Consider the following 20,460-nt stretch of genomic DNA (forward strand, 5'->3'; position numbering starts at 1 on the left):
TAGTATTGCATCAATTATAGTAGTTTATCAATTCATTTAGAAATTTATTAAGCTCGGTCAGATGATAAAATAATTGAGTCTTATTATACTGACAAAGGAAGGTTTTAGGAACCGATCAGTACCTGACATCTTGTTTTATATATGTATATGATAGTAATTAGTTTTTTTTTAAAAAAAAAAAAGTGAATAAACCACACTTTTTTAAAAAATGGAATAATCAACACAAATTATAGATATTCATTATATAATAATTCATTAAATGGATATAAAACATAATTATGTTAAAAGATTAATAAGGGCCTCCCTCTCGCTGTATGGGAGATCTCTCTTGAGATGAACTTAGCTCTCGAATCACCTGCTGTGATTGGGGATATTCGGGATCTTAAAACTTGGAAGCGTCAACCACGGTGGATCTTTACTCGGTGAAGTCTTTCTATAAAGTTCCTTACTCGATGCAGGTTGGGATGTAGTATCACCGCGGTGATCTTCGAGCGATTTCGTTCGCGGAGAAGGTACTGCTTTCCGTGACTTGTAAACGACGAGAGATCATCACGCTTGAGCGCTCTTTTTAAGCTCGTGCGTCTGAAAAGCAAACTCCCTACGACAACTCGCTTCGTGTTGCTCAGGAGTGTGGTCGATTGAGTCGCTGTCGGGTGCCCTATATACTGACGTAGAGACGTGCAGAGATAGCGCTTGCTCGCTTTTTCTTTCCCAGTGTGGCCCACTTTGTCTGCTGCTTGGAGCATAGGGGATACAAGTGGTAGCGAGGATGGCAACCGCTCGTCTCAAGCTATCACAGCTCTTTTGGTTTGCGAGGTGGTTTTGTGGCAAATTTGAACGCTTGTAGAAATAATTGTGTTTCGAGTTACGTGTTTATGCCTACTGCTATTTATGAAAATTTGTTATATGTCACCTCTCTTGAATTCGGTGGAGTTTACATGCTGAGGGAGATGCACTGAAAGCTTGCAGGGTCTATGCTGCGGTTGGTAACTGTGCTCCAGGTTTCTCGGGCCTACGCGCTGAGTCGCAGCGAGCACTGATGAGTTCCATTTGAGTTGTCACTCACGATGTTGTACTCGCGCTTGTCCCTCTCTCCCTCCCTTGTGTCTTATCGAGTAGCATGTTGCTTTGTCTCGTAGTATTTATTCACACTGTTGTGTCTTGTTTCCCTAACTTCATGTGGAGTTATACATGTTTATTATCCTTTGTACTCTCTCTCTTTAATGTAATTGTGGTTTATTTACTATATATATATATATATATATAAAGATTAATAGAGCCAATCAACCCAAAGGTCCCAAAAGAGTATAGGCCACGCTTATTATATGAATTGGGCCCATCTGCCGAGGATTTTCCCCATTTAAATTATTATAATTTGTTAAATTTTAAAGGTTTACAAATACTCCTTATATATATATATATATACTATAAATACAGAATAAAGAACCAATGACTGCATGGCAAGTTGGTAAGTATTCTACTGCGCCACATCCACGAAGCTCTTTTTGATTCGGATCTGCTGATCCTCGTGATTAAATAACCAAGATGGTCCTCTTAATCTTCGACCGTCTATTGAATCACTGAACGGTGTGGATGTTACTCATCGTTTTCGACTGTTTCACGATAGCGTAAGCTTCTCGCGGACACCAGAAGCAAAGGGCCCCAAAACCGTGGAGAACGGAAAAAGCACTCTCGTTTGCGATCTGAGAGCGGCGACTTCCGGCGATCCTCGGAGCGGCGGAGAAGAGAAGAGAAGAGAGAGATCGTTTGCGACTCTTGAAGGTACTTGGAAGCAAACCCTTGTCTTGATTGTTGCTTGTTCGCTTGATTTCTGAGCTCTTGATTGCCTTTTTCAATTCGATTTCTGTGTTTTTATTGTGATTCTGATGATGGATTTTTGGGGTTTGATGGTGGGTTTTGGATATCATAGATTTGAATTACTGTGTTGTTGAGCTTTCATGGATTTTTTGTGTGGTTTTGGTCCTTTTGGATTCGATGCTAGTTAGGGTTAGATGTGAGTTTGGTCGCTTTAATGGAGGTAATTCGAGGGAAAGGAAGCAAAGGAAGAAGGATAGTAAGAATGATGGAGAGATGGTTTGGTTCCCATCAAGACAATGGTTTTTCTTTTGTTAAGGATCAATATGGGAATTTTATGGTTAAGATCTCGTCCTTCATGGTTGAGAAGGCATGCTGACATCGTTCCAGGAATAATTAGTGACGGAGATAGTGGAATTCTATGACTTTGTTGCCTTGGTTCTGGTTCTTCTCATTGGAATCAAGCCCATTCTCTCATCCATACTAAACATTAGATTTAGGACTTGCAAAGTTGCAATACATCTATTTTGGTTATAGTGTCTTAGACTTGAGGTTTTCTTTATTAGATGTTACATTTTATATGAATTACTATGAGGTTCTATTGTATGATCTGCTGTGATTAGATTGTTTATAACTTTATTTTGGATAATTGGTATATGTATCTGGTGCTATGTTAAATGGAGGTGCTTGTCAATCTGTCAGTCTGATTGATAATTTAGAGATTGATATATTGAGTGGTAACTATTATAAAAATTCTGAAGTGAATATGACTCCTATGTGACCAACCAAATTAGAAATCTTACTTGTCAAATTATTAGTAGAAAAAGTTGTGCTTGTTAGATTGAACAATAGTAAAAGTCTTTTATTTGACATTATCTAGCTTAAACTAGTCATTAAAGTTAGAATTAGGATGAGATAGTGGTATATCCACTCAGTCATACCTCCAGCTTGTTGATTGGAATTCAATTGAATTGGATATGCTGGTTTGGGTTGGATTGCCTACCTGCAAGCTCATGCACACGCCCTTACATTATGAAGCAGGGTGATACCACTTTTAGCGCATGTTAATGAAGATAATTCTAGTAAAAACCCGGACCTGGTGACAAATAAACATTGATGATAGATCCTATCACATTTATCGGTGTTGGTCCATCCAATTTTAACAACTTCTGTTTTGGATAACGCTCTATTTACTGAAAATTATAGGACCATTGCTGAACCTCAGTTCATCATCTCCTTATTTGGTTTCTCTCATAACTTTTAGTTTGGTGTTAGCAATTTATTTGATTGATCTTTGTTGTTTGGTAATGTGGCTTGTAAATTTCCTGAAAGTTACTAGCTTGAAGTATCGTGGAGCTTGATTTCTCTATAATTCTGAAAAAAATTCCTCAGAAATGAGTTGAATTTGAGTTTTTGATTGATAATAGTTTCTTGGACAGGGATAATAATACACAGAATGGCTGGAAGAGCTCAGATCCCCACTACACAACTCAGCCCTTATTGCCATGATTGCTGATGAGGTAGGGGTGATCATATCTTAATTATTTTTCTGGTTATTTTTCCTGTTTGTTTTTGATATATTTTTGTTAGTTTGATCTTACTGCAGGTTATGCTTGATTTCATTGTGAATAAAACATCAATATAAACTATGACCATAATCATTGTGCAGTGATTGTAGTTTCCTATCAGAACATTGTGAATTCATTGATAGCCTGATATTAATGTCATTTCAGGATACTGTGACTGGATTTTTGTTGGCTGGAGTTGGTAATGTTGATCTGAGGAGAAAGACAAACTACCTTATTGTGGACTCAAGTATGTGCACGACCTCATTGAACAATGTGGTTATTCATTAGATGTGTATTTGATCATATGAGGAGTTGCTTTGGGATAAATGGATCATTATGTTTAACAAAATGCATTAATCTGTGTGACCGTTATCTGTTGCAATTATTTGATTTGTATAGCTATTGATTCTATGACATCTCTCTTGCTTGTTACTTGTTTACAATAGCATGTGATCAGATATAGTTGCTATGATTGTGAGAAATAGTCATATTCCTTTTTATTTGGTTGAAATTTGTCGTAACTTTCATCCCCATTTTACTTATTAAAACTATTCATTTGCTTGTATTATCTTAGAAACAACGGTAAAAGCAATCGAGGATGCATTCAAAGAGTTCACATCAAAGGAAGATATTGCAATTGTGCTGATAAGCCAATATGTAAGTAAATATCAACCTTTGCCATTGTTACTTTTGCAATTTAGCACCTATAGCTATTATCAGAAACTTTGTTTGTCCTTTATTTATTTATTTTTTCGGCAGTATCATATTTTATTTATATCGTTGAGGATTGTTTAAAGGAATAGTGGTTCTGCCTGAAACATACGCCATATTTTTTTTTTTGAGAATATAATCAATGACTTTGTATATGAGTCAATCTGTCAACCTAGTTGGTTCTCTTGTCGATTGTGAGTTTTCTTTTGGTTTATGTACTGGTTTTTTCCGTTTCAATAAATCAGTGATTTATCTATTGGTTTTTAAATTGTGTCAGCCTATGTAAGACATCAACGAGAGCTTGGGTCCATCTAGGATGACATTTCTTTTCAATTTTTAAATCCATCTGGACAAGCCTCTCAGCCTACCCCCTTCTTGCATATGAGTCTTTGTGACTGTAACAAATTAATAATTTCTTTGGAATAAAATCATCGTATATTCCAGAGGCTTTTTGATGAGCGTGCTTCCAGTCTGAGTTTTAGGTTGTTACCAATATTTCTGTTTGATTTGTCAACTTCTATTGTATGAATAGCATACCCACGGCAAATGGATAAACAACTCAGCAACTCTGGCCATCACATCCGGTTTGTCTTTGCTTGTGTAGGTGTGAAATTCATGATAGCAAAATGCCAAATTTCATCCCATCAAGCTGTGTACACATGTTGTATGCATATATTTTTGCTCACTTTCTTTCATAGTTATGATGATTAGGGTCAGCAGTATCGACAGTGGCTAATAATGTTTACGTAAGATGTATGTGCGGCCTGGCATCGTTTGTAGCGATGTGGCTAGTCGAAAGCATCTCTGTCAGCTCGTATCCCGACATTTGTATGTTTGAGGGCCGTTTCTCGCGAAGGTGCTTTGAGTCAGCAATTATAGAATGAAATAGCGTCTGGACCTCACCTCGGCATTACGGAATATTTTTCGACTTGTGAAATTATGGCCGTACGCGATGTGACCAGGAGACAGGTTCGGTAGTAGCGTCGTTAAAAAACGTAATGCCGCACGTTATCTTACGAAGCATTTCATGACCATGACAATCACTACCACTGATTCCAAACAACCTTATCATTGGAAAACAATTTGACAATGCTTTTGTAGAGCTGTGAAAGTAGTGATTGTATTTTGTGCTGAGGAGCAGATTTTACTTCCAAATAAAAATTCTGCAGAACATTTGACCATGTTATGTACCAATTATCCTTCCTTCCATTTGTTTCAGGTTGCAAATATGATCAGATTTTTAGTTGATAGCTACAACAAACCAGTTCCAGCCATATTGGAGATCCCATCCAAGGATCATCCTTACGATCAGCTAGCGACTCTGTGCTCTCTCGGAGTCAGATACCTATTTTCCGCGAGAATCAGTGGCATCGGGAAGGCGTTGAATGGCTGGATAAACTCCCTGTGTTTATCGATCTCGTATTTTTCTTGTGTGCCAGCAGTATAATCAACACTTATAATTCACAAAACAAAATAAGTGCCCACATGTGTCTCTTGTATGGATGAGCTATGTTTTTTCACAAGTGTAAACTGTCTTCTCTTTTTATCTATCTCATTTTATTTGTTAAGCCTGATGCCTGATCAGTGTTTAAATTTCTTCATTTTTTTGAAGCCAATTTGAGTGTATCCAAAGTGGTTTGTTTAAAATTTAAATTTTTATTTAAATACATGAAAAAAGATTTGAAAAACGTGCCAAGTAGACCTTCAATGTAGCCCATCATTTTTCTTTCCAAATAATATCAGGGCTCTAGATATATTTGCACGAATATTCCCTCCGCAAGAATCCGTTGAAGTTGGGCATATCCGTAAATAAAATCAAAGTTCAGGTCCATTCTTGTCTTTATATTTGAAGCCTCTCACTGCCCATTTGATTTGACGATCTTATTCTCTCTCCATAGCTTCCGTTGGTTTCGTCTCCGTGGCTTCTTCTTCTTTTCCGACAAGAGTCCTCCTCGTATTCCCCGCCCTCGCTCACTTGAACTCTCGCCATGAAGCGTCGATCCCTCCTCCGCTGTGAGCTCCATTGATCTCGCCTTTCCTCTTGATCGGTGAGCTCCTCCACACTCCTTTTTTCCAGTTCTTTAGAACTCTCTTTTCGATTTCGGCGTTTGATTCTTTTGTTAATGAGGGTTCTTCAAACAATCAGGGAGATGGTTTAACGAGTTTGATGTCAAGGGTTTAATGTCATAGTTTCTTCATTTTTGTGACCGATGATGATGTATTTTTCCTATGAACTTTAGTGTTCTTGGCGTTGTTCAGAGTGGTTGTTCCTGTTTTATATGGTTTATCTAGGGGTTTTTGATTTTGATGTTCTTGATTTCTTTTTGCCATTTTTGGAATCTGATGATGGATTTGACTATCTTGATTTGTTTCATTAGGTTTGCTTGAGTTTCTTGGTAATAGGAGATGGATTTAGCTTGCGGGTTTGGTCAATCGACTGCATGCTGTCGGCCTTTAACTCAGGGGTTTAGGAATGGACGCCGTGGTTGTAGTAGTCTTTGCAGATTCTAGGGTTTTCCATGTATCATCTTTTGAAGAGGAGGAAGCAGCGGGCTGTGGTTAGGGTTGCTTGTGCTGGAGATTTCAATGGCTTATTTCGATGTTCTAGACCACAGAATTTTTTGAGTGGTGACCTATTGAGGGTCTTTAAGATTTTCTAGGTCATCCTTGTCATTACATTGCCAGGAAATGATTCTTTAGCTTTTTGTGGATGGTAGCAATCACAATGTTGAAATTGTTGGAAGCTCTTCTGGTGATGGCGCGGACAAGGAATCTGATAAAAGGGCCCACTGATTCAGTGGAAGAGGAGAGGATAGCCCAGGATTAGAGGATTTGAGGGAAATGCTTCAGAAAGCTCTGAAGGAATTGGATGTTTCTCGTCTCAACAGTACTATGTTTGAGGAAAAGGCCCAGAGGGATTTCTGAATTGGCAATCTCTCTCCAGGATGAGGCAGCAAGCACTTGGGATGAAGTTAATTCTGCTGTTTCTAGGGTTCAAGTGATCATCAATGAAGAGTCTGTTGCCAAAAGAAGCTGTTCAGAAGGCCACCATGTCACTTTCCATGGCTGAGGCCAGGTTACAGTTAGCCATAGAAGCTTTGGATTCAATAAGAAAGGGAGGCAGTGCCTGTGGAAACTTCCAAACAGAATGATGAGGATGAAGCAGTGGCACTTGCGCAGGAAGAGATCAAGGAATGTGAGATCTGCTTGGCATACTGTGAAGCAGACTTGAAGAAAAATACAAGCCAAGAAAAATGGAGCTGCAGAAGGAAGTGGATAGGTTGAGTGAGGTAGCTGAGAAGGCTCAGTTTGATGCATTAAAAGGCAGAAGAGGAAGTGGCTAACATAATGCTTCTTGCTGAGCAGGCAGTGACTTTTTGAAATTGAGGGCTACACAACGTGTGAATGATGCAGAAATTGCATTACAGCGAGCCGAGAAGGCCATCTCTTCTGCTGATATTGTTGACCAGCAGGGACCTTCTCAAAACCAGGTAATCAGTGAAGAGTTTGTCACAAAGGAGGAATTTAGCAGAGGTACCGGTAGTGATTCTATTATTGGAAGAGATGAAGATGCTTTGGCAGGTGATGATTTATTGGCAGATGATGCATTTTGGGGCCCAAGTGCCAAAGGCTATGTTTCGTCTCATGACATTCTTGATCAAGAGAATGGGAATATCAATTTAGACTTACATGGGGAAGCAGAAGCTGAGATTGACAAATCAGTTGATGGATTTCAAGGAAAGAAGCTGGAAGCACAACAAAAGGACTTGACAAAGGATGGTTCTGTGCCTCCCCAACGTTCGAAAGCACTATTAAAGAAGTCCTCTCGGTTTTTCTCTGCATCGTTTTTTTCTTTCAGTGAAGATGGGGAAGAGATCACGTATGTCTCTTTCTTCCAAGCTCTTGTTGCCTATTTGAGAAAGCAAGCTCCCAAAGCTGGTTCTTGGCATGATGCTTCTTGGGATGGGGTAAGTTTAGCTCTAGGACAATTTTACGCTCTTTATTTCACAAGAAGTTGATTTAGTCAACATCATACCGATGATGTACACTAATGTCGACTCTAATGACCGTCAATGCAAGAGCCTCTTCATTGGCTATTGATTTTTGAGTTAAGAAAAAAAGGATTGACTTTATCTACCAACTGTTCATGAGCATTTACTATTATTTGTTGGAACTGTTTATGGTGGATACATTTTTCTTAGAAGATTTTTTCTGCCTTGATTAAGAATCGGTAATGTTCCTGCTAGGCATATGCCACTGGTAGGTTTGCAATCAGTGACTAGTTTTAGTTGACAGAGGTTGGATTCCCATCAAAGCTTCATTGAAACTTGTCCCATCCCTTGCTTTCTTAAAAGTATGTTTCTTATGTAGTGTTATTGGTTATGCTTTCTTTCATTCGTTCATGTTGATGGTCTGTATATATTCCCTTCACCTGTTATTTTTGAAGGTCATATTGAACTAGTTACTCTGTTTCGTTGTTGATTTGTTCTTGTTATTGTCCTTCGACTAACCTAATATTTGATCATATTTGCTGCTAGTTGCAGAAAAGGCTCTCTCTCTTCTCTTACCCTCTCTTACACCCTTTCACAGGACAATGTTTCTTAATAATAAAGCAGAAAAATATTCTCAGTTGGTTCCTCAGCAAGATATAATTACTGGTATTGAAGAAGTGACCTCAACAGCAAAGCCTATGCTTCGAGAGATAAGGAGGTTCCCTAGAAGATTGAAGAAACTCATTGAGCGCTTACCCCAGCAAGAGGTATGTCTATTTTTTGTTGGTTGTCCATGAAGTCATAGTCCACAGACTCTGCATATTGCAAGTTCTTACTAAAACAATATCACATTTCATGGTTTTTGATTTATGGATCTTGCATCAAGTTTTTAGTTTTAACTCCTTTGCAGATAAATGAAGAAGAAGCTTCCCTTTTTGACATGCTATGGTTACTTCTTGCCAGTGTTGTATTTGTACCTTTATTCCAGAAAATACCTGGAGGTTAGTGATTATGGTTTTTTAATACTTACTTTTGCATATTGCATGTCTAACATTGTCCTGTGTTTATGCTCTAATATTTTATCACTTCTGTTTTCATTTTCACGTGTTCTTTATAGGACCTGGTTTCATATTTAGACTTTTCAGTGTCATAATAATTCCACTGTCAATGCGGCCCCCATGCTCTAGTGCATGAAGTGGAGATGTTCTTAAGCCCGTTTAGAATTACAATATTTTAGGATGAGATTCTCATGAGAGGGCATGATATTAATGTTATATGACTCTTAAAACTTTCCTCTATTTATGCTTATGGATGAATTTTTCAGCTCTATAGTATGTTTGTAAGATATATTTATCGAAGGACAAGCATAAAAACTTTGTAACAATTGCAAATTTCCACTGACTAGGAGCTCATGCTTGTGGATAAATTGAAGATGCTTTGTAGTAAAAGTGTCATTTGATGGTAGAAGTCATATGCCTTAAGCAGGTCCCTTTTACTCGGATATGAATTTGAATAATTAGATATTGTTGGAAATATAGTCCCGTGATCGGTTGTAGTTATAGAAGTGTAATGGGTTTATATACGTGTATAAGGAAAAATGGACCTTTGAGACCAAGTGGTGTACATGAGTCCATGTGAGTAGGGATCTCCGAGACACTGTAGTAGCAAGTCCATGTGTGTAGGGCCTCTGAGACACAAAGTAGTGTACAAGTCCTGGTAAACAGACCTCTGGTGTACAAGTCTGAGCAAGTTCGACCGAGTTGAATTTAAGGGAGGGTGTTGGAAACATAGTCCCGCATCGGTTGTGTGATAGAAGTGTAATGAGTTTATATATATGTTTATGGGTTGGGCTACTAAGTCTTTAGATTTTTGCTGTAACACTCCCTAGTTCATATAGATGTCCCATATAAGGGCCCACTAGTACCAAAATATAAAATCTTAACAGATATGTTATGAGCCAACATCATGTTAACAGTTTATGTCTGCTAAAAACCTGCTTGCATTAATACATTATCACAGTCCTTAGAATCAATAGTGGATTCTAGGTAAAAGTGCACCAACGACAAGTTTCATAGTTGTGAACCAATTTTGATAGCACATTATCCAAAGGGTTTGCACCCTGTTTAATGGTGCAAATTCTCTATTGTGAGAATAACCATTGCACCTTATCCAAATCATTTTGGTGGTTTCTCAAACCCATCTTCTAAATGTTTCTTTGGGGGTGGTATTTGTAATGCCATCAAGCATCTTGAAATCCCTCTTTACAATGAGCTTCTATTTTTCTTCTCATCTCATTATTGGAATTTGGTGTCTTAGTTATTGTCAACCATATTTGATTCTGGCTTATTTTTGTTTCCATTTCTTATTCTTCAACCAACAGTACATTGATGCCACCATGTACTCATTTCCTGACATTATCCGTTCTGTTTTACATCTATCTTAACCGTTCCTGCACTGTTGTTTTTCACTATATTTTGTTGTTCGTCCAGATAAATAGCATATTGTCCCAGGACAGAATTTGCCATTGCTGCCATACAGAATGAAATAAGTCTAACAGCTATTGTGACTTGGAACCATTTACTTTAGTGACATCTTAATCTACATAATCAAGTGCTCACCAAAATGCTCAATTTTTTGATTTGTGGTCATTTTTGGATGTTCTCCTATATTGGTAAACTTGTGGAATTGTTTCTTTTCCTTACGCCCAGCATATGGCTTTACAACAAATGTGATTATGTTGTGATGTTGAACACTTGAACCTTGCCATAGATCATGCTCCTGTCACTGTTTGGGCCAATTTATGCTTGATCAATACAAAATTTATCATTGCCTACATTGGGTTTCCTTTTCCCTTTATCTTTTCCCTCAACTTTCAATGAGAGCAAATCATCAGATAAGATATCGCTTTCTTTACTCTGTTAACTTTGAGTTCAGTGAAAATGTTGGCATCTTGTTTCTTTTTCTTATGTAGTTGACAACTCAATCGGTTGGTTTTTGCTTGTGTGCATCATGTAAATAACTGCATTATCGTATTTGTAATGGAGCATGCCTTAGGTAGTCCTGTTCTTGGATATCTTGCTGCCGGTATCCTTATTGGGCCTTATGGATTTTCTATCATCCGTCACGTTCATGGAACAAAGGCCATTGCTGAATTTGGAGTTGTGTTCTTGCTATTTAATATTGGGCTTGAGGTAATTTGTTATAGTTTCTTATTTAACTTCAAATTTGCTGCTTCCTAAATGCCCATGTATTGACGCTCATTTTGCTCATTTTAAAAGTAATGAAATATATGATTCATGCCTGCAGCTTTCAGTAGAAAGATTAAGCTCGATGAAGAAGTATGTTTTTGGTTTAGGCACTGCTCAGGTGATTCCATAATTTGAAAAACCTGGTTACTGTTAAATGTAGCAGTGAGAATATATTGTCGGTCTGTTGACCATGCCAACGTTACATTGCAGGTGCTGGCAACTGCTACTGTGGTTGGGTTAGTTGCTCACTTTGCCTCTGGGCTGCCAGGTCCTGCTGCAATTGTCATTGGTAATGGTCTAGCTCTATCTTCTACGGCTGTTGTCTTGCAGGTAAAGTTTTTCTGCAGGTTATCTTTCTTGTATGGACCCTTGGTAATGGTGCCTAACTAATTTCCTTATCTGTAGAGTATAGCAAGGGTTTTCATTATTTCTATAATGCTAATCATCAGTAGGATATGTTTCAGATTGATTTTGATGTAGCTTTTAGATTTTGAAAACATTTTCATTTATGTTATATGGTTCCATAATACTTCCATTTCGAATGAGGCACTTGAGTTTAGCGTCTATCATGCTCTTGCCTTTACCATCTTACCCATCCTCCTGTGCATTCTATTCTGATGTAAAAAACTAGTTTTTAAGTTAAAAGTATTTATGACTGATGAAATGCGAAGTCTTATCTGTTTGTGTTGTCTTCTGTGGCTCTACTTTATTGGATCTTAAGTTTAGCTTTGAAATTTTCAAGGTTGAGAATCAGATATAATGAGACACCAAATTATGTCAAACAATCTTACTTCAATCAACTTATTAAGTTGATATATTTAACTTGCTCATCTTTACCAGTGACTATCTTGTTGTCAAGAGTAGACCTTTTCTTTCTTTTTTTTTCTTCCCTTATGTAGAGGCACTTCTTGCTAGGTTCTTGTTTATATCTAGCCAAATGCATAATGATAAATTTGCTTATCTTTGGTATATTGAGGCAACATAATTTTTTTAAGGTACTCCAAGAGCGAGGAGAGAGCACTTCACGCCATGGTCGTGCTACCTTTTCGGTCTTGCTTTTCCAGGTACATGATTCTTGTATTTAGCTTTTTTAAATTTGATGGTATTCTAGATAATTCTTGTACTTAAGCATTTCACTTACACCTAAGTAGTATATGTAAAGCAACTTATAACTCACTCACTTCCATAGCATTTCAATTTACAACAAAATTTGCTGTAAATTTAATTTTGTTGTAGGTTGAAATACTGTAAAGTAAATGACATCTCCTCACTACCATGGTTATCTCATCACTAAAGCTATCTTATATTTAATTATAAAAGTATTATTAAAATATATAAGTACATACATTTTTTATTTTTTTAAATAATTAAATATTTATATAATAGAATATTTTTATGATAAAAATAGTTTATAATTGATAATATTATAAATATATTTTTAACAAAGTAAGTGTTTTTAAAATTTAATTATAAACTTATTTTTTAAGTCATAAAATTAAAGAAAGTTTTACTATTTTTAAACTTTATAAACAGTTTATTAAATTAATTACTTGTTTTTGCCTAAATTAATTTTTATGAAGACTATTAAATACTTGGTCTTAATAATAGATAATGGGGTAATCTCACCACCATACTTATATAGTGATTATATCCCTCAACTTACATTAAACCAAATAATGAAAAAGTAAATACAACATTTTTAATTACAACAAACCAAACAGCATTTATGTAATTTGAAATACAACATTTTCACTTATATTGTAATTTGACTTGCACTGCGATTTAACCAAAGGGCCCCTAAGGAGAAAACTGAGATTGTATGCTAGGTAACTCTAGAAAATTAAGCAAATGAGAAAGAAAAGAAAAGAGAAGCTGGAATCCCCTAATAAAAGGAACTATAAAAAGGAAATGTTTTACATACCATAAATGAAGAAGAAAGATTAGCGAAGTGGGGAAAATGCTAAAGTTGTTATACCAATCGAATAAACATCTAATTTGTCAAGCAAGGTGCTTATTGAACCAGAGAACTGGATGCTGAACTAGATTTGGTTTTTGATTTATACCCTTTTCAGAAGCAGAGCATCAGATGCTGGGCAAGTTTTTATTATTTTATTTTCCTATTCTTTTTATTCAGATGTTTGATGAACATTATGAGAATGATTTTGAGAGCTAACAATGCTCAAATTTGGTTTTGCATCTCATTCATCTGTCTGAAGATCTATAAAAGAATTGGAGTTCAATGTGTCTAATACATAAGGCCATCTTTTCTGTTCATGTTGCTTATTTGATTATTTGATTTTTTTTTTTAATTTTTTTTTTTGTTGATGATATGGTTTAAATTAGTAGTCCAATTTTCTCTCCACTGTGCTTGTTCTCTGCTTTTGTGAGGTAATCTCTTCTCTTGGAAAATTGGTTATGCCAACATAAGGTTTGCAACATCTTAGGGAAGGAGTCTGCTTAAAATATTAAATTTCTTGAAAGACTTAAATATATTTTTTTATTTACTTTCTCTGACAACATCAGTTGATTGTTCTTCTCAGGACCTGGCAGTGGTTGTCTTGCTGATATTAATACCTCTTATTTCACCCAGCTCTTCTAAAGGAGGGGTAACTACTTTTCTTGATATTTGTCTCCTAGGTTCAATAATGTGAAAATTTGGGGAACCTTACAAACACAATGGTCTTTATTTTCAGGCAACTTTCTTATTACTTATTATTTACTCCTTATATATGGATGCATGAACATATGTGTGCATATATCCATGCATTTGACATTTCTACTCTCAGATCGGTTTTCAAGCAATAGCAGAAGCTCTTGGACTTGCTGGTGTAAAAGCTGTGGTTGCTATCACTGCAATAATTGCTGGAGGTCGATTGGTAATGGTTTTCCTGTTCTAAAAATAAAAATATGACTGGAAAGTATTCAATTTGGCATTTGAGCACAGATCAATTTTAACTCTTCTGACAATACTCTCTTGTAAATTGACAGTTCCTTCGCCCAATTTATAAGCAAATTGCAGAGAATCAAAATGCAGAAATATTTTCTGCAAACACGCTTCTTGTTATTCTGGGAACTAGTCTACTTACTGCTCGGGTAGGCACATCCATTGACCTCTATGCTGCCTCAATTTACTTGCCTGGAAAAAATGATTTGCAAGATACTTCTTTTAATATAGGCTGGGCTTTCTATGGCACTGGGAGCATTTTTGGCTGGTCTCCTACTAGCAGAAACAGAATTTTCCTTGCAGGTTGAATCAGATATTGCACCATATCGTGGACTTCTACTGGGTCTCTTTTTCATGACTGTACGTAATATGCAGAGGGTTCTTAACTGGTTTTTTTATGGCTATTTGACATACACCTGCAAGTTACTGATTCTCTTTTACCTCATTTCTTTCATGCAATTGATTATTAGTTGTGTTAATCTTGGTTAGATGGGACATGATGAGAGCTTGATGGGATGAGATGAAATTTGTATGTGATAAACTCATTAGGATAAATAGTGTTAAGTGTTAACCGAAAAGGTGTGTGATTTGCAAAACAAGGATAAGGAGAGGGCAAACTGATAAGCATATGCATGCAGGACAGCTGACTAGCAGATCTTCAATAGTGTTTGATGCTCTAAGCAAGAATGTTTAACCGAAAAGTCAGATAGATATGTGGGGAATACCGATATTAGGTACTTATATTGGATGAAGTGGTACTCATATTGATAAACATGTTAATTTATTGGTTTAATTTAGTATTTTCCTCGTATGTGCCAATTAAGTTTGTCAAGCCAGCTTCTTCTCTGGATTGTTCCTTTCTTTCTTTTTCTTTTTCTTTTTTTTTGGTGGACATTGCAAAGTCAAGATCAACATCCAATGCAAGTTTAAAGGCAGAAAATGGTGTTATCTCTCACTTGTGCTGTATTTAAACATTATTGATATTCTATTTGGGCATGCATTTTCAGGTTGGAATGTCTATAGATCCAAAGCTGCTCCTTTCAAACTTTCCTGTCATTGTTGGGACTTTAAGTCTTCTGATTGGTGGCAAGACCCTTCTGGTTTCATTGCTAGGTAGGATTTTAGGCCTTTCAAGCACAGCCGCAATAAGAACTGGTCTTCTCCTTGCGCCTGGTGGAGAATTTGCTTTTGTGGCTTTTGGGGAGGCAGTGAATCAGGTATATGTTTGGTGGGCAAGAAATATATATTTTCTGCATTTTGTCATGTAATGATCTTGTGAATCTCTAGTGATTGCCCCATTATTCATAGAGGAGATTTTGTGCTGCAATAAATGAAATAGGTGCACAAAAACATGACCTCGTTTTTTTAAGCATGAGTGCAATCTGGTGCATGACAATGATCTTTTGAATCTCTAGTGATTGTCCCATTATTCAGAGAGGAGATTCTGTGTGGCAATAATGGAAATAGGTGCACAAAATTTTGACCTTAATTTTTAGCACGAGTGCAATTTGGTGCATGACAATGTGCACATTTGTGTCTTTGATAAATTCTTGTACATAATGATAAGAATGCCTGTATTTAGAAAAATCAAGTGCAGTAGTTTGTTAGAAGTATTTCCTGAATTGTTGCGTACAGAAACAGAAGCAATTTTCTGTCTGACCAATGTTTTGTAGGGTATTATGTCTCCTCAACTTTCGTCTTTGTTGTTCTTGGTGGTTGGCATATCTATGGCTCTTACACCATGGCTAGCTGCTGGAGGTCAGATGATTGCCTCTCGCTTTGATCAGCAGGATGTTCGGAGTTTCATGCCAGTGGAAAGTGAGGTAAAGCTCTTAGGCCACTTAATTGTATATATCAATCTTTTTTGACTTTTACAGTTATTACTACCTTCCTTTTGTTATATTTGCCTCATGGCGCATTTGTTAGTGGTATAGTTTTACTTTCTACTTTGACACACGGTCAAGTAGGAAATAAAGTTGTGTGTTATGTACAAGTATTTGTTCCATTTATCTCACACAGTTATTACTACCTTCTCATCAAATCAGCTCATGCGTACATTGCAAACAATAGCAAAGGATTTCTGTGCATCTAGTTAAGCTTTGTTAGAATACAAATTTCAGTCCAGTAGCCTTTAATTGCACTATTTGTAAAACATTGTGATCTATGTCCAATTATCCTGTACAATGCAGTGTTGTTCAAGAGCTTCCTGATTATATATTCGTCATTTGACTAACTGATTTCATTTGTTTTCCCTGAATCAGATGTTCAGTTATTTAAAGACATGTATTAGAGTTTGGTTGTCTTTTCTAGTTCTCTGAGGAGATTTTTGGTTGTCTTTACAGACTGATGACTTGCAAGACCATATCATCCTATGTGGTTTTGGTCGTGTTGGGCAGGTATGTGACTTCCTGGTTTTTTCTTTTCAAATGTTTCCAAGCTTTGTCCATTTATCTTATACCAACTGTATTTTCCATATTGTTTAAGATCATCGCACAGCTTCTTTCTGAAAGGTTGATTCCTTTTGTTGCTCTAGATGTGGACTGGTATGACTCTCTTATCTGATCTAACAATTTTTTGTGCTTATATTTCAAAGTGTTGTATGATCTTCAAAATGGTTATCTTGTTATTAATGACCATTGTTGTTTCTTCCCTTTAAATTGCCAAGGAGTTGCACCATCTTTGCAGTACTTATGAACTCTTTTAACTTGGGTTCCTAGAGCAAATTTTTATGCACTGACCAGTCTTAGGACTTGAAAGCATCTGCTGCCAACTTAGCTGGTTCATTTTGATTGGTTGTTTCTTAATATACTTTATGATTCATGGACTTATTTCTATTAAGTTGAATCATTATTTGCTGTGGCTCTTTGGCTTAGTGGTTGATACTAGTTTATATTCAACATTTATGATTTGTTTCCTTTTCAAGCAAATATAAATTGAGTAATGTAGAGAAACTTGTCTTGTTAATCAACATACTTTGTTTTTCTTGTTTGTTTCTCTGTCTGGTTGTTCTTTGCTTTTCTTAATAAGTAGCTGCAGTGTAGCGCTTTTCATTAAAAAAAAAAAAACTGTGTTTAACTCTGAAATTTCTTTTCATTAAGTTTACATTAACCACATGTATAACTCTTTCCTGATTGTATTCTCAAGAAAACTGAATCATTCTGGGTAGTACTAGGGAGAAACTTTTATGGTTTGAGATGTCTAGCTTTCAATCCCAGTCTGTTTTTTAATTGAGCCAAGTCAATATAGGCCCTATTCTATTCAAGCCATCTTGTGGTCATTGGGAGAATTAGGCTCAAGAAGAGGGCAACCAAAGCTCATGTCATCACAGTGTGCTAAGGTCAATCCTCTTGTAGTTAATGATGTAGAACACTTGTTAAACTGTGAACAAAGGCTTTATTTGAATAAAGGCTCTCCTTCCTGAAGAGAATTAGAACATTATTTAAATAAAGGCTTTCCCTTAGACACTGAAAGGTGTTTCTCTTATTCAGCTGGTCATTTATTTTGTCAGTCAAGTTATTATTTGCCTGCCATATATTTACCCAGCAGCTTTGTTAAGGATTTATATCAGAACTGCCAGTGAAAAAAGCAATCTAGGGCTGAATGCTCATTCATAAATCGAACTATTGTAATTTCAAGTTGTGGTGGAAAGCATTAGGGATATGTTTTTACTTGTCAGTGAGCGGGTTTCCCAAGGGCGTGCACTTGATCTGCCTGTATATTTTGGGGATGCAGGCAACCGTGAGGTTAGCAAACTATTTTAGATATTATAGAGGTTTGTCTATGTCATTTTCTTTACAGTATATATTTTCTGTTTATCGTACATAGGTTCTCCATAAAGTTGGGGCAGAGAGAGCATGTGCTGCTGCAATAACTTTAGATACTCCAGGGGCAAGCTATCGAACTGTTTGGGCTCTGAACAAGTACTTCCCCAATGTAAAGACTTTTGTTCGGGCCCATGATGTTGATCATGGCCTAAATTTGGAGAAGGCAGGTGCAACTGCGGTGAGTCTCACAGAATTCACTTTCCATGTCCATTCTAAAAACCAAAAATAAATACATATATAAAATGAGCTTTTCTTTGTATTCGATTGATTAACAAGCGGTTAACTACAGCTTTTTCTTATGATCTGTCTGCTATTAAGTGAGAAGCTGGACATAATCTTTAATTTCCATTTTTGACTATTAAAAAACTGTATTTATGTGAATGTTTTTTAGGTTGTCCCAGAGACATTGGAACCAAGTCTGCAGTTAGCGGCAGCTGTACTTGCTCAGGTAACTAAGAAATATTGATATGTTTCAGCTTCAAGTTATCCAGGTTTTCTTGGTGTTGTCCAACGACGAAAAATCCCTGCTTCTGGATTGGTTGAGTGGTTGGATGGGAACGCAGAGAAGGCAAAAGTTCTTTGGATGCTTTGATTGACGCTTTTGAGTGGAGGATTTTCGTCTTAACATTATAAACAATTTACATATTTTGTCACTATAATTAATAAATTATAATATCGGCTAAATTGTATATATAGCCCTAAATGCAAATACAATCTAATAGTAAATTATCTTCGTAATTTCAACGAGGGTAAACCTTGTTGAGTTTCTAAAGAAAATCTTGATTGATTTTTGCATATTGATTGACTTTTGTTGAACTGACAAAGGAGGTCGAAATAGTGGCTTTTGCCAGTCCCATTTTAAACGATGGGGGATCCCATCCTTTCCTCATCCCTAAAACAAAAATATGTGAATCCTCAGCCAGGCCCCATCCTCAAACCATGTGTGTGGACCTCCGTGACCTTTGATTAAGTCTGAGCCTCTTCATTCTGATCTTTCGCAGGTGCCATGCTCACTGCGGGTCACAACAATAAACAGAGCTCGGACTCGCCCACCTTCCTCTGAGGCTTCCTCCACTGAGGCAATCTTGAGTTCTGAAACACCGAACAATCTCAACAACCTCTGTGTTTTTGTTAATTTTACTGCTAAATGCCACTAGCTTTAAGCTGATCTTTGAGAGCCTCCTCTTCCCATGGGCTTCCTATCCCACTGGTGATCTTGTCTCTTGAAATGAGTGAAACCACACAGTAGCAAGACGATTTCCCAATAATAATCAAAAATTCAACTCTAATGGGTTGTTGCTTCAAAAATTATGAACATTATTTCATTTAGACTATAGTTGGATCCATAAATTATAGAACAAGCTTCCTGCAATGTTTATGTTGACTGGATGAAAATTTCTCTCTTGCCCTAACTGGTTGAGCTCTTGAATTTTTTTGTTTGCAGCTATGTCAGATAAGTGGCAGTTCCCTCGGTTATGGATTTTCCCGGGTCATGTCCAAATCCAAGACCCATTCTGACTCTGAAGACAACGAAATTGCTGAAGGAACATTGGCAATATAGCTGTCCTATAAATACACTAGGTAACATCAAAGTTTTGGGAATTGAGATTGTACAGCTGATAATTTGTTTTGAAAGAAAAATTGTATAGGAAAAAAAAAAAAGAAGCTGTAAGCTCACTTCATTCATAAGGTTTTAGCATCCATTAGTCTTCCTTAAGTTTTCCTGCCAATGCCATGATTTATATTAAGAATGGCAAGCATTTGCTGTCTACCTAAACTCCTTTCCTACTGGTCAGTTTTACTGTTTGGACCCTATTTTTAGCTTTGGAGCATCACTCAGTACCCTTGGTGGTTTACAAGCTTCTGCAGTTTTGGAAACTGATTGGCATCTCTAAATGATTGGTTTCTTTTGTCTTGTTCACTGGCTGCGCGTGAACTCTCCCGGAAATCAGGTTTTAACGGTTGATATTAGCTTCTATGTAGTAAGGTGGTTTGTCATGAAGTTGATTCTCCACCTTTTAGATCAATTTTATACTACTGGATTTTGTCTAGTAAATATATATTTTTTTTTCTTACAAAGATGAGGAGCTTTCTAAAGAATTGAACCACACACACACCAATCCCCCCCTCCCATCTTTGCATAGAAAAAAGAATGGATCTGCAGGGTGTCATTAAATGAATTGGCTTATAACAAATGATTGGCCCAAGCCATCTACCCCAACTTTGTATAGGGAAAAGAGTGGATCAGTAGGGTCCCAAATGAATTGGCTTATTTGAAATGATAGTTGTTTAATTTTTATTTCTACACGTCTTTTTTAGGAGGTTGACATCCATTACGTGCATTAATACCTACGAAGG

The 20,460-nt window shown here is 36.7% G+C and overlaps 1 protein-coding gene and 1 pseudogene across 1 annotated transcript; both read left to right on the forward strand.

Moving 5' to 3' along the window:
• Window positions 1-1,688: 1,688 nt before the first annotated feature.
• Window positions 1,689-5,479, forward strand: LOC120272400 (annotated as a pseudogene).
• Window positions 5,480-6,613: 1,134 nt separating this feature from the next.
• On the forward strand, window positions 6,614-18,669 carry LOC120271742 (K(+) efflux antiporter 2, chloroplastic-like). Its single transcript, XM_039278417.1, is given in 27 exon segments — window positions 6,614-6,652; window positions 6,755-6,807; window positions 6,893-7,010; window positions 7,012-7,119; window positions 7,121-7,218; window positions 7,220-7,328; window positions 7,331-7,414; window positions 7,416-7,469; window positions 7,472-8,023; window positions 8,025-8,062; window positions 8,685-8,853; window positions 8,997-9,087; window positions 11,141-11,277; window positions 11,393-11,452; window positions 11,545-11,664; window positions 12,330-12,398; window positions 13,875-13,940; window positions 14,121-14,210; window positions 14,323-14,427; window positions 14,510-14,638; window positions 15,286-15,495; window positions 15,952-16,101; window positions 16,621-16,674; window positions 16,763-16,821; window positions 17,955-18,021; window positions 18,104-18,280; window positions 18,494-18,669. Coding segments are annotated over 27 exon segments (3,081 nt in total). The 3' UTR covers window positions 18,569-18,669.
• The last annotated feature ends 1,791 nt before the right edge of the window (window positions 18,670-20,460 follow it).

Source organism: Dioscorea cayenensis, chromosome 11 (assembly GCF_009730915.1).
Source record: "Dioscorea cayenensis subsp. rotundata cultivar TDr96_F1 chromosome 11, TDr96_F1_v2_PseudoChromosome.rev07_lg8_w22 25.fasta, whole genome shotgun sequence".
NCBI classification, from domain to species: domain Eukaryota; kingdom Viridiplantae; phylum Streptophyta; class Magnoliopsida; order Dioscoreales; family Dioscoreaceae; genus Dioscorea; species Dioscorea cayenensis.